We start from the raw sequence: 22,854 nt of genomic DNA, 5'->3' as shown, positions 1-22,854 counted from the left end.
ACGTGTATATAAAGAACTTTATTACAAATAAATTGAAATTAAAAATTAAAATGGTGACTCCATTTTTTTACTCATTTCTTAATGTACTATCGAATAATGACAATACTTCCGTGTCATGCAAGATAGGATTCTTTGCGTGAACCATATTGCATTATCTTCCTAAACAAGTCTAATATCATCTATAGCCATAGCCATATCCATATCCATATCCATATTAGATTGTTCTAATTGATTCATCTCCATCACCTTGGCGCATCTGAAATCCGAAAGTGCTTTATAGTAAGTGTTATACAAGTTTTTCGGTATCATGAATTGCAAATGTGTCATTTTGTTGAATTTGTTATCGATAAAATTATCGCTACCAAGGAACAAGGAACCAAGGACCAAGGAAAAATAAATAAACTCAATGATTTCAATCCGCGCTACTGAGAGCTGTGAGAACTTGTTCTCCTCGTAATTGTTTTACCTGCAACGAGAGGAAACCCATTCGAGCCCAGTCGAGCAACTTTCTTCTTCTTTGTTGCAAATACACTTGCACGTTTCTTCATCCCAAACCATCTGGCGCGCTTCATCGCACTGTATTCTATTCAAGCATTCGCACGCGCAGTTATTTTCTGAATATATCTGATGGACGTTGCAATCACTTTCCTTCACGCTGCAGTGACATCTAAAAAATCATATTCTTTAAAAGCGAACGTAAGACGCTGTAAAAAATTGGTTTTGATAATTTTGTGCTTTGTGCGGTAAGCGTTTTCCTGGTTAAAAATGCTTCCCTTCTTTTCTAGTCTTTTTAGCCAAAAGTTCTGTCAAAAATTTAATTATAAAAATAAATATAAAGCTTTAATATGCTTGAAATTAAAGAAGTTTATTATAAATTAATTAAATATAATAATCTATCCCTCTAAATAGAATTAAAACTCCAATCTAGAAATTACGGATAATTTTAACAAACGATTAAAATGCAAAATTTTTGTACGCGTTATTTATGCGGTTATATTACGTTTCTTTTTATCGATTGTCAAATAATAAGCATTTGACTGAAGAAGCGCATAGTTAGAACGGGAGACTATCTTACTTGCACTTGGTATGCTCCTCGAGAAACACGTGATAACACTCGGTCGAGTTATAGCCGTACACTCTCACGGCGATCTTCTTGGGCTGCGTGCGGATTGGCATGCATGACTTACTTCCCGGACAGTAACCGCTGCATTTATTCACCAAGGCATAATTCGGATAAAAGGTGTAGCCCGGTTGCGGTATTAATTTTTCCATGGTAGGCCTTGGCACGCACATTACCTTTTTCATCTGTATACGAGTTCTCCCGCATTCTAAAAGTATAATTAAAGAATTCGTAAAAATTTATTCTGAAAGAATCAGCCACAAACCTGTATCCGATTGCTTAAACAAAGCTTCCTCTATGAGGAAGCAAAATTAATAAATGGATATAAAGCACTCTTGTGTGTATTTTACCGCTTTGATAATATTGCGCCGTTGCAGTAAGAAAGAGGTCAATGATTATCAATCTGTTTACAATAATGAATAAGTTCTGATAACTTTGTTAACTGATAACCACCTTTTCCTCTTAATAGGAAAAAAATACCTCTATACATTAATTAGTATTAATATAAAGATATTAGCTTAAGCAATTCGGCCTTGCCCGTCGAAGCATCCTGAAAACACATTTTACCCATTTTAAACACATTTTTCATATCAAATTTCTAAAAATCTCTTCTTAGTGAGTGCTTACGTCATGGAAGGAATATAATCCCCGAATTTCATGTTTCTAGATTTAGGAGTTTGGGGTGGGCGTTGATGAGTCAGTCAGTCAGTCAGGACATTTGTTTATATATATATATATATATATATATATATATATATATATATAAATTTTATATTTATATATAGATATATTATAAATATATATATAAAGATTGTATATTATTTCTAGTGCAATGGATACAACCAAGAATGATACTTCTTGTGAAAAGAACAATAAAATTAAAAGACATATATTTTATCAACTGTGTTGTGTAAGTTGTGTTCTTAAGAAAAATAATTTTATACACGAACTTATAATAACGCGCGTTTTATTTATGTAAGAGTCTGATATTGATCGGTGAGGAAGCAACAGACGCCATTCTTTAGAATAAAAAGTGTAAATCCATCTCAATTATGCATTACTGATATCGCGCGCAAGATTGTAATAAATAAAGCGTGTATAAATTATAAAAATGAAAAGTCTATAGATAACATAAAAGTGAAGGCAAGTTCTTTTGCATCAAATTTGACCAGTTGTAATATCGATTATGTGAAAACGTGTAACGTGCATATAAATAAAAAGTGTTCTACATTTTTTGTTTACAATAGATAAATGTTCTCACGAAATGTAGCATAATTTAATGGACATTTTATAATTCCTAAAAATGTAATTTTTAAAAGTATTGGCTATTCTAAAACTGTTATAAAATGCAATCACCGTTGATAGAAATAAATGTCACCTTTTGTATAAAAATAAATTAGTAAATTAGTAACAAGAAATTTCGAATTACCTGTCATCTCTGCCTTGTGTGGACGTAATTCATCGTACGACATGCCCTTGGTGATGCAAATACATACGGTCACTAAAGTACATACTGCTATAAGAAGTTTCATGATTAGCTTATAATACGCAGAACGCGAGTAAACTAGAATTGGTCGCAACGCGGCGTGTCATTAGATAATGAGCATAACGAAATTTCTCTCTCATTTATTTATAACGGCCGGAAGATGTAGTGGGAACGTGTGGTTTTAAAACTTCGGCCGCAAAACGTCTACTTTGGCAGACTGGGAAGGAAATTGCTACAGAAGGAGTACCGCAAATATCGCGCCTGATGTAACCGTTTCCGCGAATGTGAGGATAATGCATGATTTATTACAGCAATCTAAAAAATGCATGCGTTTGATAAACCAGTTTTCATTTAGTTTATCTTGTTCAGACATCAACATCGTACGAGGTTGAAGAGCACGAAACTAAAAATGCAATTTTATTATCTCTGCGTAATAAAACATTTCTTTTCGTTTTTCTATTTCGTTTTTAATCTATTTTCTAGTCTTTCTAGTTTTTCTTTTTATCTTTTCTCTTTGTTTCCTGCCAGAACATATATTTGCATTAAAAAAAGTGCAAAGATGACGCGTTTTAAAACTATATACCATAAAGTAAAACTTGACTTAAATTAATCAAAAGGGAATCACGAAATGCCATCACAAACTGCAAAGCAGTGAGATCCAGAGGATTTGTAAATAATATTTGATTTATTATTTAAACTATACATCATTATATTCCTTGGGCCACAATTGTTGATATACGTACAAAGTAAAAAAAAGGAAAGTATTAAAATTAGAAGTGGAATGCACTATACTGTCAGCTAGAACGTTAAGATAGGTCCTTCTCGGTGATCCAGAATATCTACAACAGAAATTATTACGGCTGAAGAAAATAAAATTGAAAGATTTATATCATATTTGGGTCAGAAAGATTTATATCATATACAAGATTTAAATTTAATTTAATTCCTCAGATTAACCGAAAAAGATTATAATAGCACAGCGTAATCAAAAAATTTTTAGATATTTTATTTGAATATTAAAAAATAAAAATATTAATATAATTTGATTTACCTTTGGCTATGCTCCACCATGGTAACGTAATGTACGTTAAAAAGGCGTTCAAAGGTACGGACTGCGCTCGCTTCGTCTCTTTCCAGAAATGGAAAGTTTGGGTGAACCCTCGCATCGTCCAGAGCGGATTATACGCCCCGTCATCCAACTCTGAAAGAAGAAAGACATTATTAATTACAATACTCGAATGCTTGCAGCATATCTGATGTCCTGCAACGGTTTGAGTCGTTCGATCGACGGGATGGTCGTATGCGTACAGGATAGACATTCATTCGAGCAATGAAACACAGAGTAAGATACAAGCTTAGAGTCGTGGGATTAAATGTATCTTTGATTAGGTTGTTAACGGACCAGTTGAGCAGATGAACAAGTTCGAGTGTGATATGATGTACAGATTATGCGGGGGGAAAAAAAACAGATATGTAAGAACAAACAGAGTAAGGAATATCAGGATACATCAATTTTCGTTTTTACTCTGAAAAATGTATAATGATAAAGTGCGTCCAAGTTTCTCAATGTATTACGTATATAGAAATGGCATTATGCAAAACACAGAGATAGGTCCGCATTCGCTGAAAATGAATTATATACAGTTTACTTTAAGAAGAATTAGTGCCTAGATGTACCCTCTTTTTATGAATTCTTATAGAGAGCGTGTATTGAAAAGTAGAAGTAATGTTACGCACAAAACGAACTAACCAACTATCTACCTATAATACTTTTGATGACCGTGCTTATTATCGGTGGTGAAATTAATGATCGAAAATCATTACGAGCATCCGACTAAAAGTCTCTTTCCAGACAGACGCTTCCGATCGTCGTTCTTTTGCCCGCAAATTGTTCGCAAACCACCACCATCACTACCACTCTCCGTCGTATCTCGTTGCCATTTCACCATCCCATAAACACAGTCATTTTAATGACACAGTCAAACGAATGCTTTGGGTTCAGGTAGCGCACGTCTACATTACGCACAACGATTTAATACAACAGAAATGATAATTAGTGGATTGATTCCGTCGAGGGCGGGGGACAGAGGGGTATTTTATGGGGGGAGGGCGCAGGAAGGGTAGGAGAAATTTACCCTGTGAGCCGGGGCGGCGCGGGAGCTCGCACCAGTAGTAGATTGCGGTGCCGTCCGGCGTGACTCGATGAGGGGGCAGGGGGTTACCCGCGAAGCTGCCCGAGAGCGCCCTTCGACGTCGTCTTCGGGGCAACGTGGCGCTCTGCCGACGCATCGACGCGACCTCGCCGTTGATGCGCGTCACGTGATGGGCGTTCGCGTTTTTGTCTCTGATCTCGTCGTTCTTGTTCTTGTTCTGCCCGTAGGCGTAGTCTTCGTGATCTGAACCGGCGCTACGTAGACGACGACGGCCGTCGGACCGTCTCACCCTGAGCAGCTCGTCGTCGCTGAGCCGCCGGCGCTCCTCGTCGTCGTTTTCTACACCGTTATGATGATTGAACAGATGCCCGGCGCTGTACGGACGTCGTTTCCGGTTATTGTCCTCCGTAGCGGTCGCCACGTCGTAGCCTAGCGGAAGTTCCTCCTTGCCGTGCACCAATATCGCGCCCGAGTCTAACTTCTGCCGGACGTTGTCGTCCGTCAGGCACCGGCCGGCCGGCACTAAGATCTCGCTGCCCACCTCTATGTGTTGGTGCTGGTGGTTCTGCTGATGATTGTTCTGCTGGTGATTGTGGAAACCTGCCGCGAGAACCACGTCGTCATTTAGACGGCGATTGCACCCGTGTCGCGACTACAAACGATCGTGCTCCCGGTCTCTTTTCACGCTTTGTCCTCCGTGCATTTATCTAAATTATTCTTTTACGTTACGGTGCAACTTGAAAATTTTATCGACTTTGGCTTTACTTCAATTGAGTAACGAAATGAATATATTTAAGAAAGCTTTTTTGCTCTCAGTTTATATTAACAACGTACATTCTTGTCAAAGCTCATCTCAAAGACACGGAACACGATGGCACTCGGTAATTCGGGAAGGAGACTAACACAGAGTTTCTACTAGTCACACAAGAAGCAAGAACGTCGGTCAAAGCAGAGACAGGAGAGACTGACCGGACTGATCGTTTTCAGCGCGAACGAGCACACTCACCGTGTGTCTCGCGATAGTTCGTCTCCTTGCGTATCGGCGAGTTCTCATTCGTTCCGGGTCGTTCCCGGGCATTACGTTGTCGTTGCTTGTTGTGGACGGGGTGTTGTTGTTGATGTTGTTGTTGTTGCCGAGCCGACGGCGATCTTCGTCGACGGAACGAGCGGGGACTCCTGCGGTTTCCCGGTGAGCCCCGGCCGCCCCAGCTGCTATCCTGTACATCGGCTACAAAGGAAAGAGCCGGCATGGCACGTGTCAGTGATTAGAGACAACAAAAAACAACAACTCTTTCGTTTGTTCGTTCATTAATTTTTTTTCTGTCATCTTTCGCAACAGACGCGACAACATTCGAATCGGAAGTTAGAGTGTGATAAATAGTTGTAGTGGTGGTAGTGATGGTGGTGGTTGTTGGTGGTGGTTGGTGGTGTCGGTGACGGTAGAACACTGAATCTGTTCTTTTCTCTTGTATTTCTATATCTTTCTCTCGCTATTTCGTCTATTCTTAACATTGTGCTAGTGCTACACTAAGTTTGCCTGAAAAATTCTGAATACTATCCGATCTTAGAGAGACAAGAAACGGGATATCGTTTCGAATAAAAGATTTTCTTACTACGGTGCATTAAGTTGCACCGTTTAACTGGTAAAGAGATAAATATCGGGCGCAAGTTACACTAGAAAAATCTTTTTCAACGTATACATGCGGTCGCTTCTATCTATCGCGTTCTAATGCAGTTATGATTCACATCTTTGCGAAAGTATTTAGATCTATCAGCTTCAAGTCTATATAGAGTCTGCCAGCATTGAGAAGTATTGCCGAGAGGTGGAGGCGTCTCTATGCCTGATAACATCAAGACAATTGTGCATTACACAGATACAACACAGGAGCATGCACAGACCGAGAGTGGATGCGAACGAAATACATTGAGAAGAGAAAGATACTAAATGCCATGTCCATATCCCATGTATTTAACGCTATGTTATACCGCAAATAAACGTCGTCTGAATTTTGCGGTCGGCTCGCGACGACGTTGTCCGTATTTAACGCTAAATGCAGGATATGAATGCCGGTCTAACAGTGTAAAACTATAAAAATCTAGTAGGAGAGTAGCAAAATCTGTCCTCGTCTTCGTTTGTACTGCCGTCGCTGATAATTACCATCTCGAACGTCACCGGCCTCGATCTCGCTGAGACCGTTCGCCATCGAGTCAAGACCCTCGTTCTCTGATCGCGCCTTAGTGGCCACCGTGTCCGGCTTCGTTCTCCAGCCGCCGCGTACGAAGTTGTTCAGATTCGCGCTGGGATCGGACAGCCTTCGTTGATGGCGATACATGAAGAGCTCCTCGGCGTCGTCCCAGTCAGCGTCCCATAGGTCGGTCGCGCAATAACCCGGCTCCGATGTCGGCGTCTCCGCACCGGAACCCTTCGGTTTTGTGACAGCCATCTCCGCGTGTCCCTTGCCTGAACGATTCCCGTGAAATTGAATTTTTATCGTAACTTATATCACATCGAACTTCTATACTTTACGCCTTGCCGTATCGATAAATATAGAAATTCTATTTTCCATCTTTTGCGCAAGCGATTACGTCATGTTAAATAATCAAGGTGAAACCCATTCTCGCGTTAACACCTACGTCTATGTTTTACGCTTAACTTTTAGATTATTTTAATAATGAGTTATTTTTTTCACTTATACTCTATTTTTTCACTTATATTCTATTATCCGTGACTTATCACGTATGAAATAAATTATTATTAAAATTATATAAATAAATTAAAGGAAGTTAATCTAAAGAAACAATATTGATGAAATTCTCGCACGTACCACGTGGTCCCTTCATTCGCACGAATTCTATTCTTTGCGAGGCCGCGCCGGAGAAGAGGCCGAACGTCATTCGCTGCGCCATTTTAGTGCTCAGGCTCGACTAAAAGTAAAAACGACTGTAATTTCACGTACATAAGTTTAAAAATGCGCTACGAAGGAACTTACCCTGGCGTCGTAAACTTTCTTCAAAGCGTCGTATCTGATCGAGCCGAGGAAAATGACGCCCTGAATCGCGCCCTCCCGGTCGGAGGCGACCAGCTCCACGCACACCATCTCCCCATCCCTGACTAAAATATCACAGAAAACTTCGTCGAAATTGTCCACCATGAAGCATATGTGCGGGTACGTCATTTCCTCGAGGTCACCTTTGGCGTCCATACGCCGTCGACTCGGACTGGCGTATACTTTCTGAGAATGCCTTCGTAATACCTAAAAAAGATCGCTGTGCTAATTCGAGGTTCCGGTTGTCAGTTCTACAATAGCGACAGATGTAAAATAAATGATTAAAAATCACACGATATTATAACGAAGATGGCATTATCCCAAATCTTCGACAAGAACAAAATAAAAGGGAAGAAAATGGATTTGTGAGACATTCTGTATAGATCTCTTATAGCATTTTTTTTAAATTCTTCTCTAAGGCCCAGTTTCACAAGTGTCGGTTAACTTTTAATCTTAGATTAACTCACTCTTCGTTTCCTTCTAACGTCCCCCTTAGAAAAAGATGAAGAGTGAGTTAATCTAAGATTAAAAGTTAACCAACACTTGTGAAACTGGCCCTAACTCATTGTCAGTCGAGTTAGCGCCACGATTCTCACTTGCAATTCCTTGGGGCTCGTTCTTGTGCAGATCGCCAACGTGAGCGTGTAGTCGAACTGGTGCACGACGAGATTCAGGTACACGGTTTCCTCCCAATCGATGTCGGGATCGCCGATCGGCAGTTTCTTGCTGTCCTTGCGAAACACGTCGACCTCGGTCTCGAACTTGGGCAGATACCTCGACGAGGTCTTCACGTGTTTCTTGCGGACGAAGAAGAGCAGGTCGTCGCCGTCGATGGCGTGCTCCGCTTGAAAGAGGAAGTGACGGACGAACAGGTCCGTCCAATACGTTGTGCCTTGCAGCACGACGAATCCAGAGTCTGATATAGAGACGAGAAAGTTTACGTGTTTAAAGACGGCGATTCAAAGTGTTCGGGATGCGCTTTTAATTTTTCTGAGTCGACGCGATGTTTGACTGATATCGAATTCACCCCCGATCGATTCGACGTTATACGCGCGAAAGGGTATACCGGAAAGGGGGGAGATACAATAATGAACGTAAAAGGAGGGAAATATCAGGTGATCGATACCTGCCGTTATGACGTGATTATTGAAGGTTTGGCTAAGAAACTGAGCTGAATAATTAATACGTTTTAACTCTAGTTTTGTAACTCTCCGTTCTATTCAATCTCAACGTTCTAATCAAATCATGTATTACATCGTGTATTACATCATGTATTAATTGTTAATTATAGTATTTGGACAAATGATTGTCGAGTACAGTAGATCCCCATATAAGACGAGTTTATATATAACACACGACGGAAAGATTTTAATATTTGTTCGTTTTACAGTGTTTCAAAATAAAAAATATTTTAAAATAAAAAATAAGTGTAACAAAACCGAACAAAAAAATTTTACTGTTACATCTTTAATATTTATTTTACTTTTTTATAATAAATCTTTACAGCTTTTATAAATATGTGTTTCCATATGCGTAATCTGTATTGCATAATCCATATGTGTATAATCTATGTGACTCGTGTAACACGGATTCATACAACATAAAACGCATCACTTACGTTATACAGGGATCTACTGCATTTCATTAAACCGATGTCTTCATTTACCTAAGCATTCTCTAAAGAAATCTTTCGATTATACTTTTATTTCTGAAAAGAAATAAAAGTATAATGTTGTTCCATATTTGGTAAGTAAAAGATAAAAATTGTGATCACATAAAAAAAAGTAGAAATGCAAATCAATATGAGAGGAATTAAAATTTTTAAAATCTGTTATATGATTGTGTTGCATTTATAAATTTATATAATAATATAATTCGACGTTCCTAATAAAGATAAAGAGAACAAGTGGCGTGATTCACGGTGCGTATTTGTTTGGCGATCATAAACTGATTACAGTACAGCATACATCATGCAAGTATAAATACTCTGCAAATATTCCTATGACTAACAGAGTACGTAGTTAAAGTGATTAGCGAAACATTTATTAATCTCCGTCAATAACAAACACAAGCAAACCAAATGAGGCGATTTTCATTATTGGAGCAGACGGATGAAGCTATTACGTAGCGCTAAACAAGCCTTGGAGTATTTTCAAATTTTCTGTGTATATCATTATCTATTATTAAATTATTTTTAAAACTTTTTATTTATATTATTTCATGAATTGTGAGAGCTCCAAATATTGAAATAAATAATCGCAATAAAACGTTTAAGCCCAAATCCATCTTCTTCAACAAATATTTAAAAATTTTAGGAAGTAAATTAAAAAGTTTGATATAAACAACAATAAAGTTATGTGAACGGCTTTTCTGAGTGTGCAAAAAGTGTTATAAAGTATCAAAATAATAAAAAATCAAACAAAAAATTGAAAATAATTTTGTTTCTTTAAAGCAATTCCACCGAGCGAGACGATTTTGCATTTTCCATCGGCGGTCAACCCCTTTGAAAACGAAACACCCTTTACATAATTCGTTGGTTAAAGCACACCCTAACTCGCGCCGTGTATAGTCTCACCCTCACCCACCGTACGTGTAAACGCACACATTGTCATCCCCCCCAACTCGACAGAGATACACCGAACCGCCTTACTCCGGCAGCAAAATCGAATACGAACCATCCTTGAGCATTTGCCTGAGTTCTTTCGTCCTCTGGAAATTGATCTCCTCGAGCAGCTGCTCCAACATCGTCGGGGCCCTGGTTAGGCCCGCCGACGATGAGCTGCTCGCCAGACTCGCCATGGCCGACGATGAGCCGCGTGCCCCGTCAGCCTTCTACCTGGGATCGCCCAGTTCCTCTCACGTTCGTCACTTATCGGCGTTTTCCACCTGTGTGCGTCTGTGTTTGCGAACGTGAACGTCCTTGGCCCCGTCGAATCAGGAGCGGCGTATGCCTGACGAGCGGCTGTGCCTCTCAAGGGACCGGCGCGCGGCGGCGGTGCGAGGCACGCTTGGAGAACTACTCCGGCGATGACGATGATGATGATGATGATGACGGTGGGCGGTGACGAGATGATCTCTCACGACGTTCCCATTTCGAAGTCGAAAGTCGCACCGATCGGAGAAAACGCAACGGCGTTTTGCGACGTTTGGAGTCGTAGGCAAGCGGAGCTGGGTGGTCGCAGCGAGGAGAAACGTCAAGTCGGAGCTCCTCGCGCGGCGCGGCTCAGCCGCGACTGACCGAGCACTTGCCGTGGGCTTTTGTCGATAATATAACGCATGCGTGTGTCCCATGTCCCATGCCGTGACTATCATTATTGCCAAGGCGCGACATTCGAACGACACCCGGTATAAGAACCCGGAGATGATATGTCGGTGCGTTCGACGCCGGCTGAGACTTCGATCGATTTGCCCTGAAGCCCAATCGAAGATAATATCTTTCCCGCTCGTATTTTGCATCCCTGGCGAAAATGTTTAGTGAGAGATTGTGGTTTATATTTATTTATGAAGAGTTTTATCATATACTATCTTTATTGCTTATCCCCGCAGAGTTTGCAAGGCATTTTTATAAGGAACGTTTCCCAAACCTTTATACTACTACCCTTCTCCTCTCACTTTAACCCTTTGGACCAACATTATTGTTTCAAGTGTTAAAATAATCTTAATTATTCCTTTCTCTTTTGATATCAAGTAAAAATATAAGATAAGAATAATACTGTAGAATTGTGTCTCTTCCATTTAAATTTTAAGTCAAGTTATAAAATCTTTAAAGCAACAGAAAATAATAAAGAGAAATTGATATTTTTAGACTTTTTAACACTAATTTAATTTTACTTACTACTTTTTACAGTAAAACATAAAAAATATGATAATACAAAGTCTTCGACATTCGTCGGAAATGGAGTTCCATTTAATATTTCTTACGTCAGTGCCGATGTGTCAACAATACTCCCAAGCTCCCCAAGCTTGACGACCAATTTCAAATTTAATGTCTCCCTCCGAAAGATAGCCCCCCAGTTTCTCCGCACGAGCCCCACTCGTGCGGGGGGTGCAGTTTGGAATATAAAAATTCCTGTGATCAGGTGGACTCGAACCTGGTTCCTCAGATTACGAGTCTGGCGCTTTACCACAAGACCACACTGCCACCCTCCAGGTTCGAGTCCACTAGAGCCATGTAAACATGGAATGTTTTTCCGGCAGCTGCGCCCCTCCGTGCAAGATAGGCTCTTGTGCGGAGCAAACTGGGCTCCGTCTTTCGGTAGAGACGTTAAGCTGTTGGTCCAAAGGGTTAAAGTAAAAGGAGAAGGGTAGTAGTGTAAAGGTTTGGGTAGAACGTTCCTTATAAAGACGCCTTGCAAACCCTGCGGAGATAAGCAATAAAGATAGTTTATGAGTTTTATCAATGATTACACTATTTATGAAGAGTTTTATTGATGTTTGCACTGTTTAGAAGCATGTCGCAAACATTTGGTTAACCCTCTGCTAGCTGACAAAATATTTTATAAATACTTGGAAAACTATAATGGAAACGTTTAAGACCGCATTATTAAACGCCACTTGGACATTTCATAAGGAAAACGTAGCCGTGAACATCTCATAAACAATTCCATATTTAACATCTCATAAACAATTTAATAAATGTTTTGAAACTGAAATGAAACATCTACTCAACACTCAAGCAAACATCTTATAAACATATTATTTTTGCCAGGGATCACGAAATGAAATACATTTCTTTTCAACGTTCTCGTTATCTCGTTCGATTTATTCTTCGTTAACGTAATAATTTGACAAGCGTGCACGTTCGCGTTTTATCAAATGAGGCATCGAAAGAAACACAGCGCCGATTCGTAAAGATCCACCGGTAATCTGAGGTGACGGTCGCATCGAGATTTCTCTTTGCCGCTGGTTCCAACTCCAAGAGAAACCGCAAATGTACCGCATTAAATATATTCGCGTATCGTCGCGGCCGCGCCGCCGCTGGCGTTTATCGTCGTCGTTTCCGCATTATCTCGAGGCGATACACGCTGACTCGAAACTGACCCCGTGACTCCCCGATAAAATCCTGGCCGGTTCACTGGAAACGGAGCACACGAACATCCGTCGATCTCTCCGTCAGTGTCCGTCGATTTGGCCAGCGAGAATATTCACGGGTGTCTCGAATCCGCCGGTGAGTAATTCACTCTCTGCTCACGATTTGCTCACGATCGACGAACGGACGTGTCGCGAAATGCATCACGTAGGCGATTCTGTGACTAATCGGTCCGGTTGTTGAAGCTCGATTATATAATTAACATGTTCGCAAACGTGCCGATCGTCCTCTCTGCACTAATTGTGAATTCAAATGAGAATCTTGGTCGGGCTGATCGCAACGACCACTATGATTAATTTCGTGTAGTGATGATATGTTAACATTATGGCATACATTTTACATGCGTAATATTTAATGAGATTATTTAAATACACGAAACATAATATGCGTGACATATTGATAAGTTTTATTCAGTTTAAATTTTAAATACTTCTGTCTAAAAGAAATTTCAATACTTTTTGGTGCTTTATTTAAATTTTTTTATATGGGTAATATATAGTATCTGAATAATTCATTAATATTAGAAATAGCGAAGATACCAAATAATCTCGAAAATTCAAATTTAATGGAGCCTCCTCTTAATCAATGGTCTGATGAGAGTTACGATAACAAGTTATCCCGCTGTGATAGTTGAGCAATTAGATTTGACCGTGGGCGAGAACACCCCGAAGCCACAAAGGTCTACAAGCGCGTGAAAGGACCAACGGCATCATAAAAGAAGCCTGTGATCCGCGACGTCCGCCATTCCGCAAATTATGTTTGTCGAAGATCCGCTCGGCAATCGCGCGAGTTTCCGATTTTTCTTTCGCTAATGATACGGACGCGCCTTCCAAGTTTCATCGCTCGTATGTGTTACACGCGTGTATTAATCGTACAGTGAGCAAAGTGCGCTTTGTATGAACCAAGGGACCGATGCATGGTAGTACGGTAAAGTACGTATGCATATTGCAGTGGCAATGGGATTAATTGACGGACTCTCAATGGAGCTTATTAGTGTTTAAGGTAGCTGCGGGACGCCTTAACAAAACGGCTGTAGGCGATATCGATTAGCGTCCACCGCGAAATAGCGTACGTGAATTAATAAAACGTCGGCGCGCCGCTTTTATGGGCTAAACGGCAAACGCAATTTTCAAGGTGGCCTGTTCAAACGAATTCCCGAGAGCTTCCGCGAGCGGAAATTTCAACAGATAAATTTGTGCTAGTTAAAGCGACTACCGCGGTAAATCAGTGGTGACCATCGCATGGCGACGCAGCCAAACATAATAGACTAATTGAACGTGACCAACTTGACGCGATATCGCACGATCACGCACGATAATGATTTGAAACTGCGCTGCGTAATGAACCATAGGTTGGGGAGCGAGTTGAATAACTATGTTCATTTCTATTACGGCTCGTTAAAGTTGAAAGATGGTCAAGTACGAGCAATACAGACGTCGGAAGACATATGACTCATGAAAATTTAAGCTACGTCAATTATCATGGCAACACTAGTAGTAAAATAACTAATTAGATATATTTGTAATGAATAATCTGTTTGAGATTGAATATTACAGAATCTAGAAAAATAAAGAAATTAATAAATAATTAATAAAACAATTAATCTCGTTTAAAATAGATATAATTTGCTGAGTCAACTTTTAAAGATATTATAAAATATAAAGCTGTAAAGAAGGCAAGGATACAAATTAATTAATCACACGTCATCTAACAGAATTTGCCAAATATGGAATACAATCGAGGTGTACCGTAGCTCGTCGCTCTGTGTCCGTACCGTTAATTATTTCGCTAATTGCGAGCGTGGTGACACGCGTAAACTCACCCACGTGAGTAGTTACGGGTAGGGATATAATAGAGGGTACGAGTTCGACTGTGCGTCATATATGCATCAGTTTTCACGCGTGTGTACACATGGAGCAGCGATCGTCGCCGTCGTCGGCGAGCTCCACGATAATTTCGACGCGAGATTCACGAATAATGAATATACGAGCGTTCGCGAGATGAAACCGTGAGAGTGAATGTCGATCGCGGGATAGATTACGAGCGCTGCTAAAAAAAAGCAACAAAGGTGGGATCATGAGGTAAGAGAGCATATAGTGATATAAATATCTCAACATTTTCATCGCGGAAACGATAGTCGTCGTGCAATGTCCTTAATGATTTTTTTATCGTTTGGCAGAATGGAAATTATGTTTAATGGCGATTAATTTTATAACGGGAATTAAGTGGGGCGCTTGACACGCACGAGAAGTCTCTCACTTTCTCAATCTTCTTATACGACTGTCTACAGAAACGGAAAGAACGGTTTCGCTGAAATACTTAAAAATTGAGCTAGATATGAGATACAGATCTAGAAAATAATTACACTGGACCATCAAAATTATTATGTAGGACGCTCAAGCCTGATGATAACGTTGCAAAAACTTTTGACATTCTAAGCAACCAGCTTGAGAGTCTAATACATCATTTAGTTTAATATAATGATTCTCTGTATTTAGCTAAATTTTTATACTTCAGCAAAATCGTTCTTTTCGCGTATGCATTTCACCACGTTCTCGCGTATGACTTACACGAGATGTGTAATTTCAAGATTTTAACCAGGAAATTCTCGAATCTCTCGTATACCTTGGATTTCACAGGACGGAGCACTTCCGTATCCGAAACGCGCGATAGACGGAACGGCTTGCGCCACGTGCCGAGAGTATGAGAGAGATAGAGAGAGATAGAGAGAAAGCACATCTCTCGAGTGCCGCGCTTTGCAATTTCCGGCTCCGCAGAGGGTCGTGCACCGTACGCGCTGCTCGCTCTTTCTCGTCTCGTCTCTCGTCCGCCTCGCCGAGCTAGCGTTCTAGAAACCTACAGCCACCTACGTGTCTTGCGAGTGCCGATCTCGAAAGCCGGTCGAGGCAGATTGGCACGAGTCCCGACCCAGTTCTCCCAGCTATTCGACCGTAATCGTAATCGGATGCGTCAAGCGTGGAATTTGCGCGCGAACATATGCGGCACGCGCTTCGACTCCGCACGTGGCTGCAATAACGTTTCAAAATTCATCATTTTAACACACTTGCACTCATGAGATTTGTGTCACATAAATTTTTTAAAAAATAAACGTGTTATTTTATTTTTCGTCGATTAATCATTATCTGTTTAATCATTTTTCTTTTATTTGTATTCCAATAAATTGTTTTTTTTATATATATATATAAATGTTTTCTCCACGTATTCTTATACCTTTCACTTAATTGTTATTCATGTTCAAACTTTTATCATTTTTATTTATTGTTATCAGCATCTTTCTGGTACGGCAAAGATGTCTATTAATTATAGTAATCAAGTTGTATGAGTTGTTTTGACCAAGCATCTTGACACTCAATTTCAAGCGTAATTTAATCCCTCACGCGCGATCGTTCTGATCATAAAATATCACGGACTTGTGCGCAGCCGCAGAGGGACGCAATCATTCAATAAAAGCAGATGAAACGAGAGAAATTCGATGTTGCCCGATTATTAAATATATTGAGACATAATTACAACCAACCTCTTTTCTATTTCGCAGAAATTGCTTATGGAAGAGTCTCGCAGAGGAGACAATAATTAACATTCTCACGATCCCTTTTCTGTGATACGGAAGAAATTGCTTCTCCATCGCTGAGAGAATCGAGTATCGTTAGCCGCGAATAATTTATGCAATAACTCTTATATTATGTCGTTGAATCCGCACGATCGGTTTCGAAAACTGTTGCAAGAATCGAAGAGATCTAGTTCTAGTTCGCACAATCTATCAGCTCGATTTTATATAAATATTAATAAAAGGAAACTAATAATTTTAGTTTATCAGTTAAATATGCTACAGTTTTGTCACTTGTAGAAAAATAATCCCGATATCTTTTATTCAAGAACTAAAAAATTTCCAGATCTTTCCCAATTGCAGTTCAGTCGCGATTACAATACAATCTCCGTTCTCCATTCGCGATTGCGAAATCATGCCCGATCCGCGATCCACTCGCGATTATGCATCTCTGCTTTATGGGTCTATGTAGCACAAGGTATTTCTGCGGCGATTTATCGCTTCAAATCGAGTTCAACAATAGCGGTCGGAAGAGATCGGCGGGATTCGTTCGGGTTTAGATCATACAACTCTCTTTCTCTCTCGTTGCTTTTCAGACGAATTCTGACAATAGCGCTTAAGAGATCAACTGAGATTCGCTCGGTTTCGCGGCACTGTCAATTGCAGCAATTTTCTTGCTGAACAAGCGAGGCGTGAATTCAAGGACAAAATCGCTGGAATGTCATTCGCGTATTACAAATCTTGCGCACGAATGTTAGATAATGGTTTTATATAACTGTTACGTTTTATACCAACTTTATATAACTTTTAAATTATTTATACTGTTTAATAATGATTAAAATGTGTCAGAGTTTTCACAGAATACTATGTGATAAAATAAAGCAATAATAATCACTTACACATATTGTAAAAATGAACATCGTTGAGTAATTACAGATAGCTTTCACGAATTTCAAATGCATAAGACGCTAAGTCGCTTTATGCATTTAGAATAAGTTTGGGGAATAAATATAAAATGTATGAAATGTTACAGACATTCCAAAATGTTACTTTTAATACTGACGGCGAGTCTCCTCGCCGTGACTCACGCCGGATGTCCCATGAGGCCAACGGTGGAGCAAGCTTCCGCGAGCAGGACGGTGGGTGACGGTGGTTATAGAATTCTCATCAGCGGACAAACAAACGGATACATCCCGAATGCAGTTCACACGATTAGCCTGCAAGGTTGTATACACCTGAAAGATTGTTAAAAAAAATTCGTAAAATAGGAAACGAGATGAATAACGTAAACGCGAGATTTCTAAAAAAAAAATTCGTATCGACTATGTATCGTTGTTACGGATGATCGATGTACGTGACTATTCTAGGATCGCAAACGCATGAGAGACTGCAACAATTTACGCGTTTCACGCTCACGGTGCATTCGCAGCACGCGCCAAGTAATCCTGCGGCTCGTGTCGGTTACTTCCAGCTGTTTCCGGATTCCTTGACTACCTTCAACGAGGACTGCATTAACACGATTTCCGAAGCGACCGATTACCCGAAATCTGAGGTAGAAATACAATCTGATATATGCGTGGCTCCTTTAAAAAAATTATATTACGTAATATTAATCTCTTCTTTGCTTCTCCGTTCATTTAATAACTCATTTTCTTGGCAGATCCAGGTGATGTGGCGGGCGCCACAGGCCGGCTCCGGGTGCGTCATTTTCACCGCGATGATTTTGGAGAACAATGTACGATGGTATGCGGAAGATGGTGCCCTTACCAAGACCGTTTGCGAAACGGTAAACACGGAAATTGAGAGTGCTAACGAGACTAGATGTTGCGCTTGCGACGAAGCGAAGTACTCGGTAAGTTATGAAATCTTTCGACAAGTTCGACAGAGATTGATATAAGAGAATAGATAGCGCAATTTTCAATTTTATTTTCACTTACATGTGCATTTTGCCGAAGTTACGATGGACGATGAATAAAGTACAGGCCGATAATTAGTCAAAGCGTCTGGTCGTACATTTTTTCAGTTAACCATGGAGGGTATCTGGTCGAATAGAACTCACCCGAAGGACTTTCCGTTTTCTGCCTGGTTGACCCATTTCAGCGACGTCATCGGTGCATCGCACGAGCCGAATTTTTCCTTCTGGGGTAGAGATCATATCGCGACGGACGGTTTTCGACAACTGGCCGAGTGGGGTTCCGCGACGGGCGTGGAGGCGGAATTAAGAGAGAAATCCAGACAACTTAGAACGCTTATTAAAGCCGCCGGTCTTTGGTATCCTAATGTTAATACAAATACGACGACGAGCTTCAGGTAAACATCACCCGCTCATAAAAGGGAGATTTTTATGTGTTAAATTCGATTTTAATATTTTATAGTCTCTAATAATCACTATTATTCTAGCAGTTTTTTTTTCACGATTTTTCAGGGTAGATCGAAAGCACCCTCTTCTCTCGGTGGCTTCAATGCTGGGTCCGTCTCCCGACTGGGTGGTAGGTGTGAGCAAATTGAATCTTTGTCAGAAGGACTGCACGTGGACGAGGAGTATGATAATCGATCTTTATCCCTGGGACGCCGGAACCGATAACGGCATCAGTTACATGTCGCCGAATTCCGAGACGAAACCGCGCGAGAAGATGAAGCCGATAACGACCCTCTATCCAGAGGATCCGCGGTCACCGTTCTACGATCCGTCCGGTAGGCCCATGCACCCACTGGCCAGACTGTATTTAAACCGGGAGAAAATTATTCCACGCGGATGCAGCGAGGAACTTCTGCAGCAGCAAGTAACCGAATTGGAAGTGGCCGAGAACACCGAGGACACGTCGAGACGTATGCATATTATGCCGTACAAATATTTTTAATAGCCGATCTTTTTAAAAAGCTATCTAAGGAATATTTCTTTTTAGCTTTGTCATTCGCGAAGTTTTAATGGCGTCAAGCGTTAATGGAGCTACTCGCAATTAAGAATTATGAGCATAATTTAACTTTATCTTGCTCTAAATTTCAAGCGGAGTGCCACACAACGGATTATTCGCCGTGGTCGTCGTGTTCAGTGACCTGCGGTAAAGGCTTAAGGATGCGCACGAGGTCTTACAGAATGCCGGAGAAAGCCGCTATGTTCAACTGTAACAGACAGCTGGTTTCGAAGGAGATGTGTGTCGCGTCCATTCCCGAATGCTCGTGAGTGCTATGGATTCACAAGTTTTTATGTCTCAATAAAGATTAAGAAATTGTCGAAGCTCCACGAGAGTCAAACTGAATATAATATTTTACGGATAATCGCGTTAGATTTAATTCTTCGCATAACGCGATCACAGACGCCGGGGTGTCATTTCAGGGGCGAGGAGGAGAGCGACGACGACGTGATTTTGCGGGTCGACCCGCTTTGCGAGACCACCGAATGGAGCGAGTGGTCCGAGTGTTCGAGCACGTGCGGGATCGGCCTGAAAATGCGAACGAGGAGATTCCGCGACCGTCGCGGCCGCAAACGGTGCACGCACGTGTCGCTCGTCGAGAAGGAGAAGTGCATGGAGCCACCGTGTCAGGCGGGAACGGAAGAGCAGCTCGATCCTGTGTGCAGGGTGCGGAGTTCGAAATCTATTTGCCCGTGAGATAGAGGTTTGTACGATAATTTACAACGTTCGACGGCGATAATTTAAGGTGACGGACTGGTCCGACTGGTCGCCGTGCAGTGCTTCCTGTGGCAAGGGGGTGAAACTGAGGACCAGGCTGCTGATAGTCGACATGTCGCTGCAGACGGAATGCTCCTCGCGCGTGGAATTGATCCAGCAACGGCCGTGTCTCGTTCAGTCGGACTGTACGTTTGACATGGCAACGGCAAAGGGTAAGAAACATGAGAAATTTTTACGTCCGGAGAACACAGAGAGTTCTCTTCCTTCGGCAATTCAGATTAATTAATAATCTTACGGCCATTCATCCATGTCTCTTTTCAAGTTGTGTGTATGGAGGAAGCAGATCCCGGCCCGTGCAGAGGCTACTTCCAGAGATGGGCTTTCAACCCGCGGAAATTAATGTGCGTGCCCTTCGCGTACGGTGGATGCCGTGGCAACCGGAATAATTTCCTAACGGCGGACGAGTGCGGCAATACCTGCGACATCGTAAGTATTGAATGTTTTATTGAAAATCGCGCGCGCGCGCGCGCGGGAATAGGGTGTCATCTAAATTCTTGTTTCCAGGTGCGAACTGCTCTTACCGGCCAGGCCTTTAACGAGACCGTAAACCAAAATCAAACACCTATTGACTCGCTGAGTCCACCTCCTCCTCCATCTCCCCCTGTGGATTGTGTGGTAACCCGCTGGTCAAATTGGTCGCCGTGTAGTGTCACTTGTGGTATTGGGCGCGTCACAAGTTACCGTACCGTCGAGGTAAGCTAATTGGCCGAGGGCTATTAAGCGCGCATGTTATTATTTGCGGAATTTGTGGTATACGCGGCTCGCTGAAATAACATAAACTGTCGCGTGTCAACATTATTAACGAAATATTACGAAGCTTTTGTACATGGCATTACTACGAGACCTATCTGCTCTAATATCTGACGATATCTTGTTCGCGCAATTAGCGAGAGGCTGCAAACGGTGGCCGTCCCTGCCCGAAGAAGCTGCATCGTCGTTATCGTTGCGAACTGGCGCCGTGCGAGTGACGAATCAAGAAGAAGCTCTACATTCGATAGCATTTAAATTAGGATATACGTAGTAGAATAAGGATTACTCAGGCAAAGGATCTGTCAAAAAAAGATAGTTTAATTACATCTGCAAAGAGGTAAATCTCTGTAAATTTTTAATATTAGAACGTACGAGACCTAAGCCATATACACGAATGCATAACGTGGATTATTGTGTCCCGTGCGCAATTTGATTATTTCTTAATATTTTTCCGCTCGCGATTTCTTTTTTTCTATGCCAAAAAGCGCTACGGTAATGAAAAAAATAATTTGATTTAAAATATTTAATTGTTAAAAACATTTTGGATTAGCGTGTGTATTGGAATTGAAATATTTCAACACGCCCCACTTCACAAAGCGATCCACGTTGAACATTCAAATTAATATTAATCGATGGCTTTATAGACTATCAATGTACATTACTGCCAGCCCTCTATTGCCAATATATTTGCCTCCTTTTAAATTAATCGCGTTATAAACACTGTGCTCTATCCCTTCTACAAAATGTTGGATACAGAATAAACGGATTATCAGAATAAATTATATTTTATTAATGGTCATTTCGTTTGCTGCCTGCTGATTCCCATCGAATTTCAATCGATACTGTGAAAACGTGGACTCGACGTAGTTGTTTTATATCGGCTAAAACATTTGTTTTTCGTAATATATATCCGTTCAAATTTAATGTATCCGAATTCCGTCGTTTGTAAATTAATATCACATCTATCAAACGTGAGACAGTTAACCGTAGTATTAAATTTCTGACACTACCGATCGAGTGGAATGAAGAGGTCGTTTGACACAATTTGTTCATGTTACGTCACAAATAGAAAACGCGCTTGAAATTCAATTCGGAGTTAGATATCCAATTGATTCTCGCCTCTCGCTATTCTCACGCTTTTGCAGCTACACGTTTTTGAAACGTGGCACGTCGCCTCGATCAACATACAATTGCTCGAGTGATGCCCGCAGCTGCTACGCTTGTTGTTCTTACGTAGAAATTCATGCATCTATAATTCACGGCGGATCCTGAATTGCAATCAGCTGTCTTTGGAAACTGTCCAAAATCCGCAACTCTGAGGAGATTTTCGACACCGCTACGATTTTCCATTACTCATTTTCCATTCTCATAACGCGTATGATCCATACGTTTTCGTAGGAAGTATTACGAAACGCATGCGACACACTCATGTGGCTAATAGAAAAATTCCGCCACTTTCATACACTTGTAATCTGTGAGAAAATTCGATCGGATTCGCAGGACTGTCATTTCATTGCAAATAATTCCGGGCTCTATCTCGCGCCTATTGAAATCAGTTGGTTCAATTTACATTTCGTTCGCAGTACTTTTTTTCCTTTCCTTTCACAACAAACACTCGCTATTTATCGCCAACTGGAAATCTAACTTCACACAGTTACATTAATAATCTCATATAAATAATACACGTAGGTGGTATAATGATTAATAAATCACTATACATCTACCAAGAGCCAAACCATATGCTTTTTTTAAGAGATGATACACTAGGTCTCTATATAATATCACTCGTTAAACAATAAAATTTTCATTCACAATGCAACATTGTATAATTTTTTAAATTTATCAAATAACTCCTATTAAAAATTTACCTTTACTTAAATCGCTCTTCATTAACTCGCTCAAAATCCTATATTTTATTTAAAGAAATATTACTTCGGCGGTTTGATCCG

General features: G+C 40.8%; 3 protein-coding genes across 6 annotated transcripts; 1 reads left to right on the top strand and 2 right to left on the bottom strand.

Moving 5' to 3' along the window:
* Positions 1-5: 5 nt before the first annotated feature.
* Positions 6-2,827, bottom strand: LOC112466030. Its single transcript, XM_025033892.1, has 5 exons — positions 2,550-2,827; positions 1,076-1,328; positions 467-667; positions 191-256; positions 6-146 (listed from the first exon to the last, which is right to left on the bottom strand). The coding sequence occupies exons 1-5, from the start codon at positions 2,650-2,652 to the stop codon at positions 68-70; spliced, it is 702 nt and encodes a 233-aa protein (XP_024889660.1). The 5' UTR covers positions 2,653-2,827; the 3' UTR covers positions 6-67.
* A 445-nt stretch (positions 2,828-3,272) lies between these two features.
* On the bottom strand, positions 3,273-12,931 carry LOC112466038 (uncharacterized protein KIAA0930 homolog). Of its 3 annotated transcripts, XM_025033914.1 has the most exons (10): positions 12,847-12,931; positions 10,482-11,216; positions 8,403-8,722; positions 7,750-8,013; positions 7,585-7,684; positions 6,918-7,220; positions 5,766-5,987; positions 4,742-5,359; positions 3,658-3,807; positions 3,273-3,445 (listed from the first exon to the last, which is right to left on the bottom strand). In XM_025033914.1, exons 2-10 carry the CDS (start codon positions 10,603-10,605, stop codon positions 3,405-3,407), a joined length of 2,142 nt encoding a protein of 713 aa, XP_024889682.1. In that variant the 5' UTR covers positions 10,606-11,216; positions 12,847-12,931; the 3' UTR covers positions 3,273-3,404. The 3 variants fall into 3 exon arrangements, with proteins under 3 accessions (XP_024889682.1, XP_024889681.1, XP_024889683.1); XM_025033913.1 differs by lacking the exon at positions 12,847-12,931 and having other exon boundaries at positions 10,482-11,264; XM_025033915.1 differs by lacking the exons at positions 4,742-5,359; positions 5,766-5,987; positions 12,847-12,931 and having other exon boundaries at positions 10,482-11,189.
* LOC112466037 (spondin-1) lies at positions 12,891-21,413 on the top strand. 2 transcript variants are annotated; one of them, XM_025033911.1, is made up of 12 exons: positions 12,891-12,973; positions 17,497-17,687; positions 17,831-18,015; positions 18,124-18,315; positions 18,487-18,773; positions 18,889-19,292; positions 19,472-19,643; positions 19,801-20,044; positions 20,124-20,307; positions 20,418-20,581; positions 20,660-20,848; positions 21,043-21,413. In XM_025033911.1, the coding sequence occupies exons 2-12, from the start codon at positions 17,507-17,509 to the stop codon at positions 21,121-21,123; spliced, it is 2,283 nt and encodes a 760-aa protein (XP_024889679.1). In that variant the 5' UTR covers positions 12,891-12,973; positions 17,497-17,506; the 3' UTR covers positions 21,124-21,413. The 2 variants fall into 2 exon arrangements, with proteins under 2 accessions (XP_024889679.1, XP_024889678.1); XM_025033910.1 differs by lacking the exon at positions 12,891-12,973 and adding an exon at positions 14,804-14,976.
* Positions 21,414-22,854: the final 1,441 nt, after the last annotated feature.

This window comes from Temnothorax curvispinosus, unplaced genomic scaffold, assembly GCF_003070985.1.
Source record: "Temnothorax curvispinosus isolate PA1 unplaced genomic scaffold, ASM307098v1 QBEX01015766.1, whole genome shotgun sequence".
Taxonomy (NCBI): domain Eukaryota; kingdom Metazoa; phylum Arthropoda; class Insecta; order Hymenoptera; family Formicidae; genus Temnothorax; species Temnothorax curvispinosus.
Note: the sequence above shows the minus strand (reverse complement) of the source record. Positions and strands in the feature narration are given on the sequence as shown.

What these genes read in the sequence shown, in the direction of transcription:
- LOC112466038 (XM_025033914.1), bottom strand. Translation starts at nt 10,605, where the DNA reads ATGGCGAGTCTGGCGAGCAGCTCATCGTCGGCGGGCCTAACCAGGGCC. An exon ending in GAACTATCGCGAGACACACG is followed by an intron (nt 5,360 to 5,765) that starts GTGAGTGTGCTC and finishes TTCTCGCGGCAG; the next exon opens with GTTTCCACAATCACCAGCAG. An exon ending in ATGGTGGAGCATAGCCAAAG is followed by an intron (nt 3,446 to 3,657) that starts GTAAATCAAATT and finishes TTTCTGTTGTAG; the next exon opens with ATATTCTGGATCACCGAGAA.
- LOC112466030 (XM_025033892.1), bottom strand. Translation starts at nt 2,652, where the DNA reads ATGAAACTTCTTATAGCAGTATGTACTTTAGTGACCGTATGTATTTGC. An exon ending in GAGGAGCATACCAAGTGCAA is followed by an intron (nt 668 to 1,075) that starts GTAAGATAGTCT and finishes ATGATTTTTTAG; the next exon opens with ATGTCACTGCAGCGTGAAGG. An exon ending in GATATGGATATGGATATGGC is followed by an intron (nt 147 to 190) that starts TATGGCTATAGA and finishes AAGATAATGCAA; the next exon opens with TATGGTTCACGCAAAGAATC.
- LOC112466037 (XM_025033910.1), top strand. An exon ending in TGACATGGCAACGGCAAAGG is followed by an intron (nt 20,308 to 20,417) that starts GTAAGAAACATG and finishes TCTCTTTTCAAG; the next exon opens with TTGTGTGTATGGAGGAAGCA. An exon ending in GCGGCAATACCTGCGACATC is followed by an intron (nt 20,582 to 20,659) that starts GTAAGTATTGAA and finishes TCTTGTTTCCAG; the next exon opens with GTGCGAACTGCTCTTACCGG.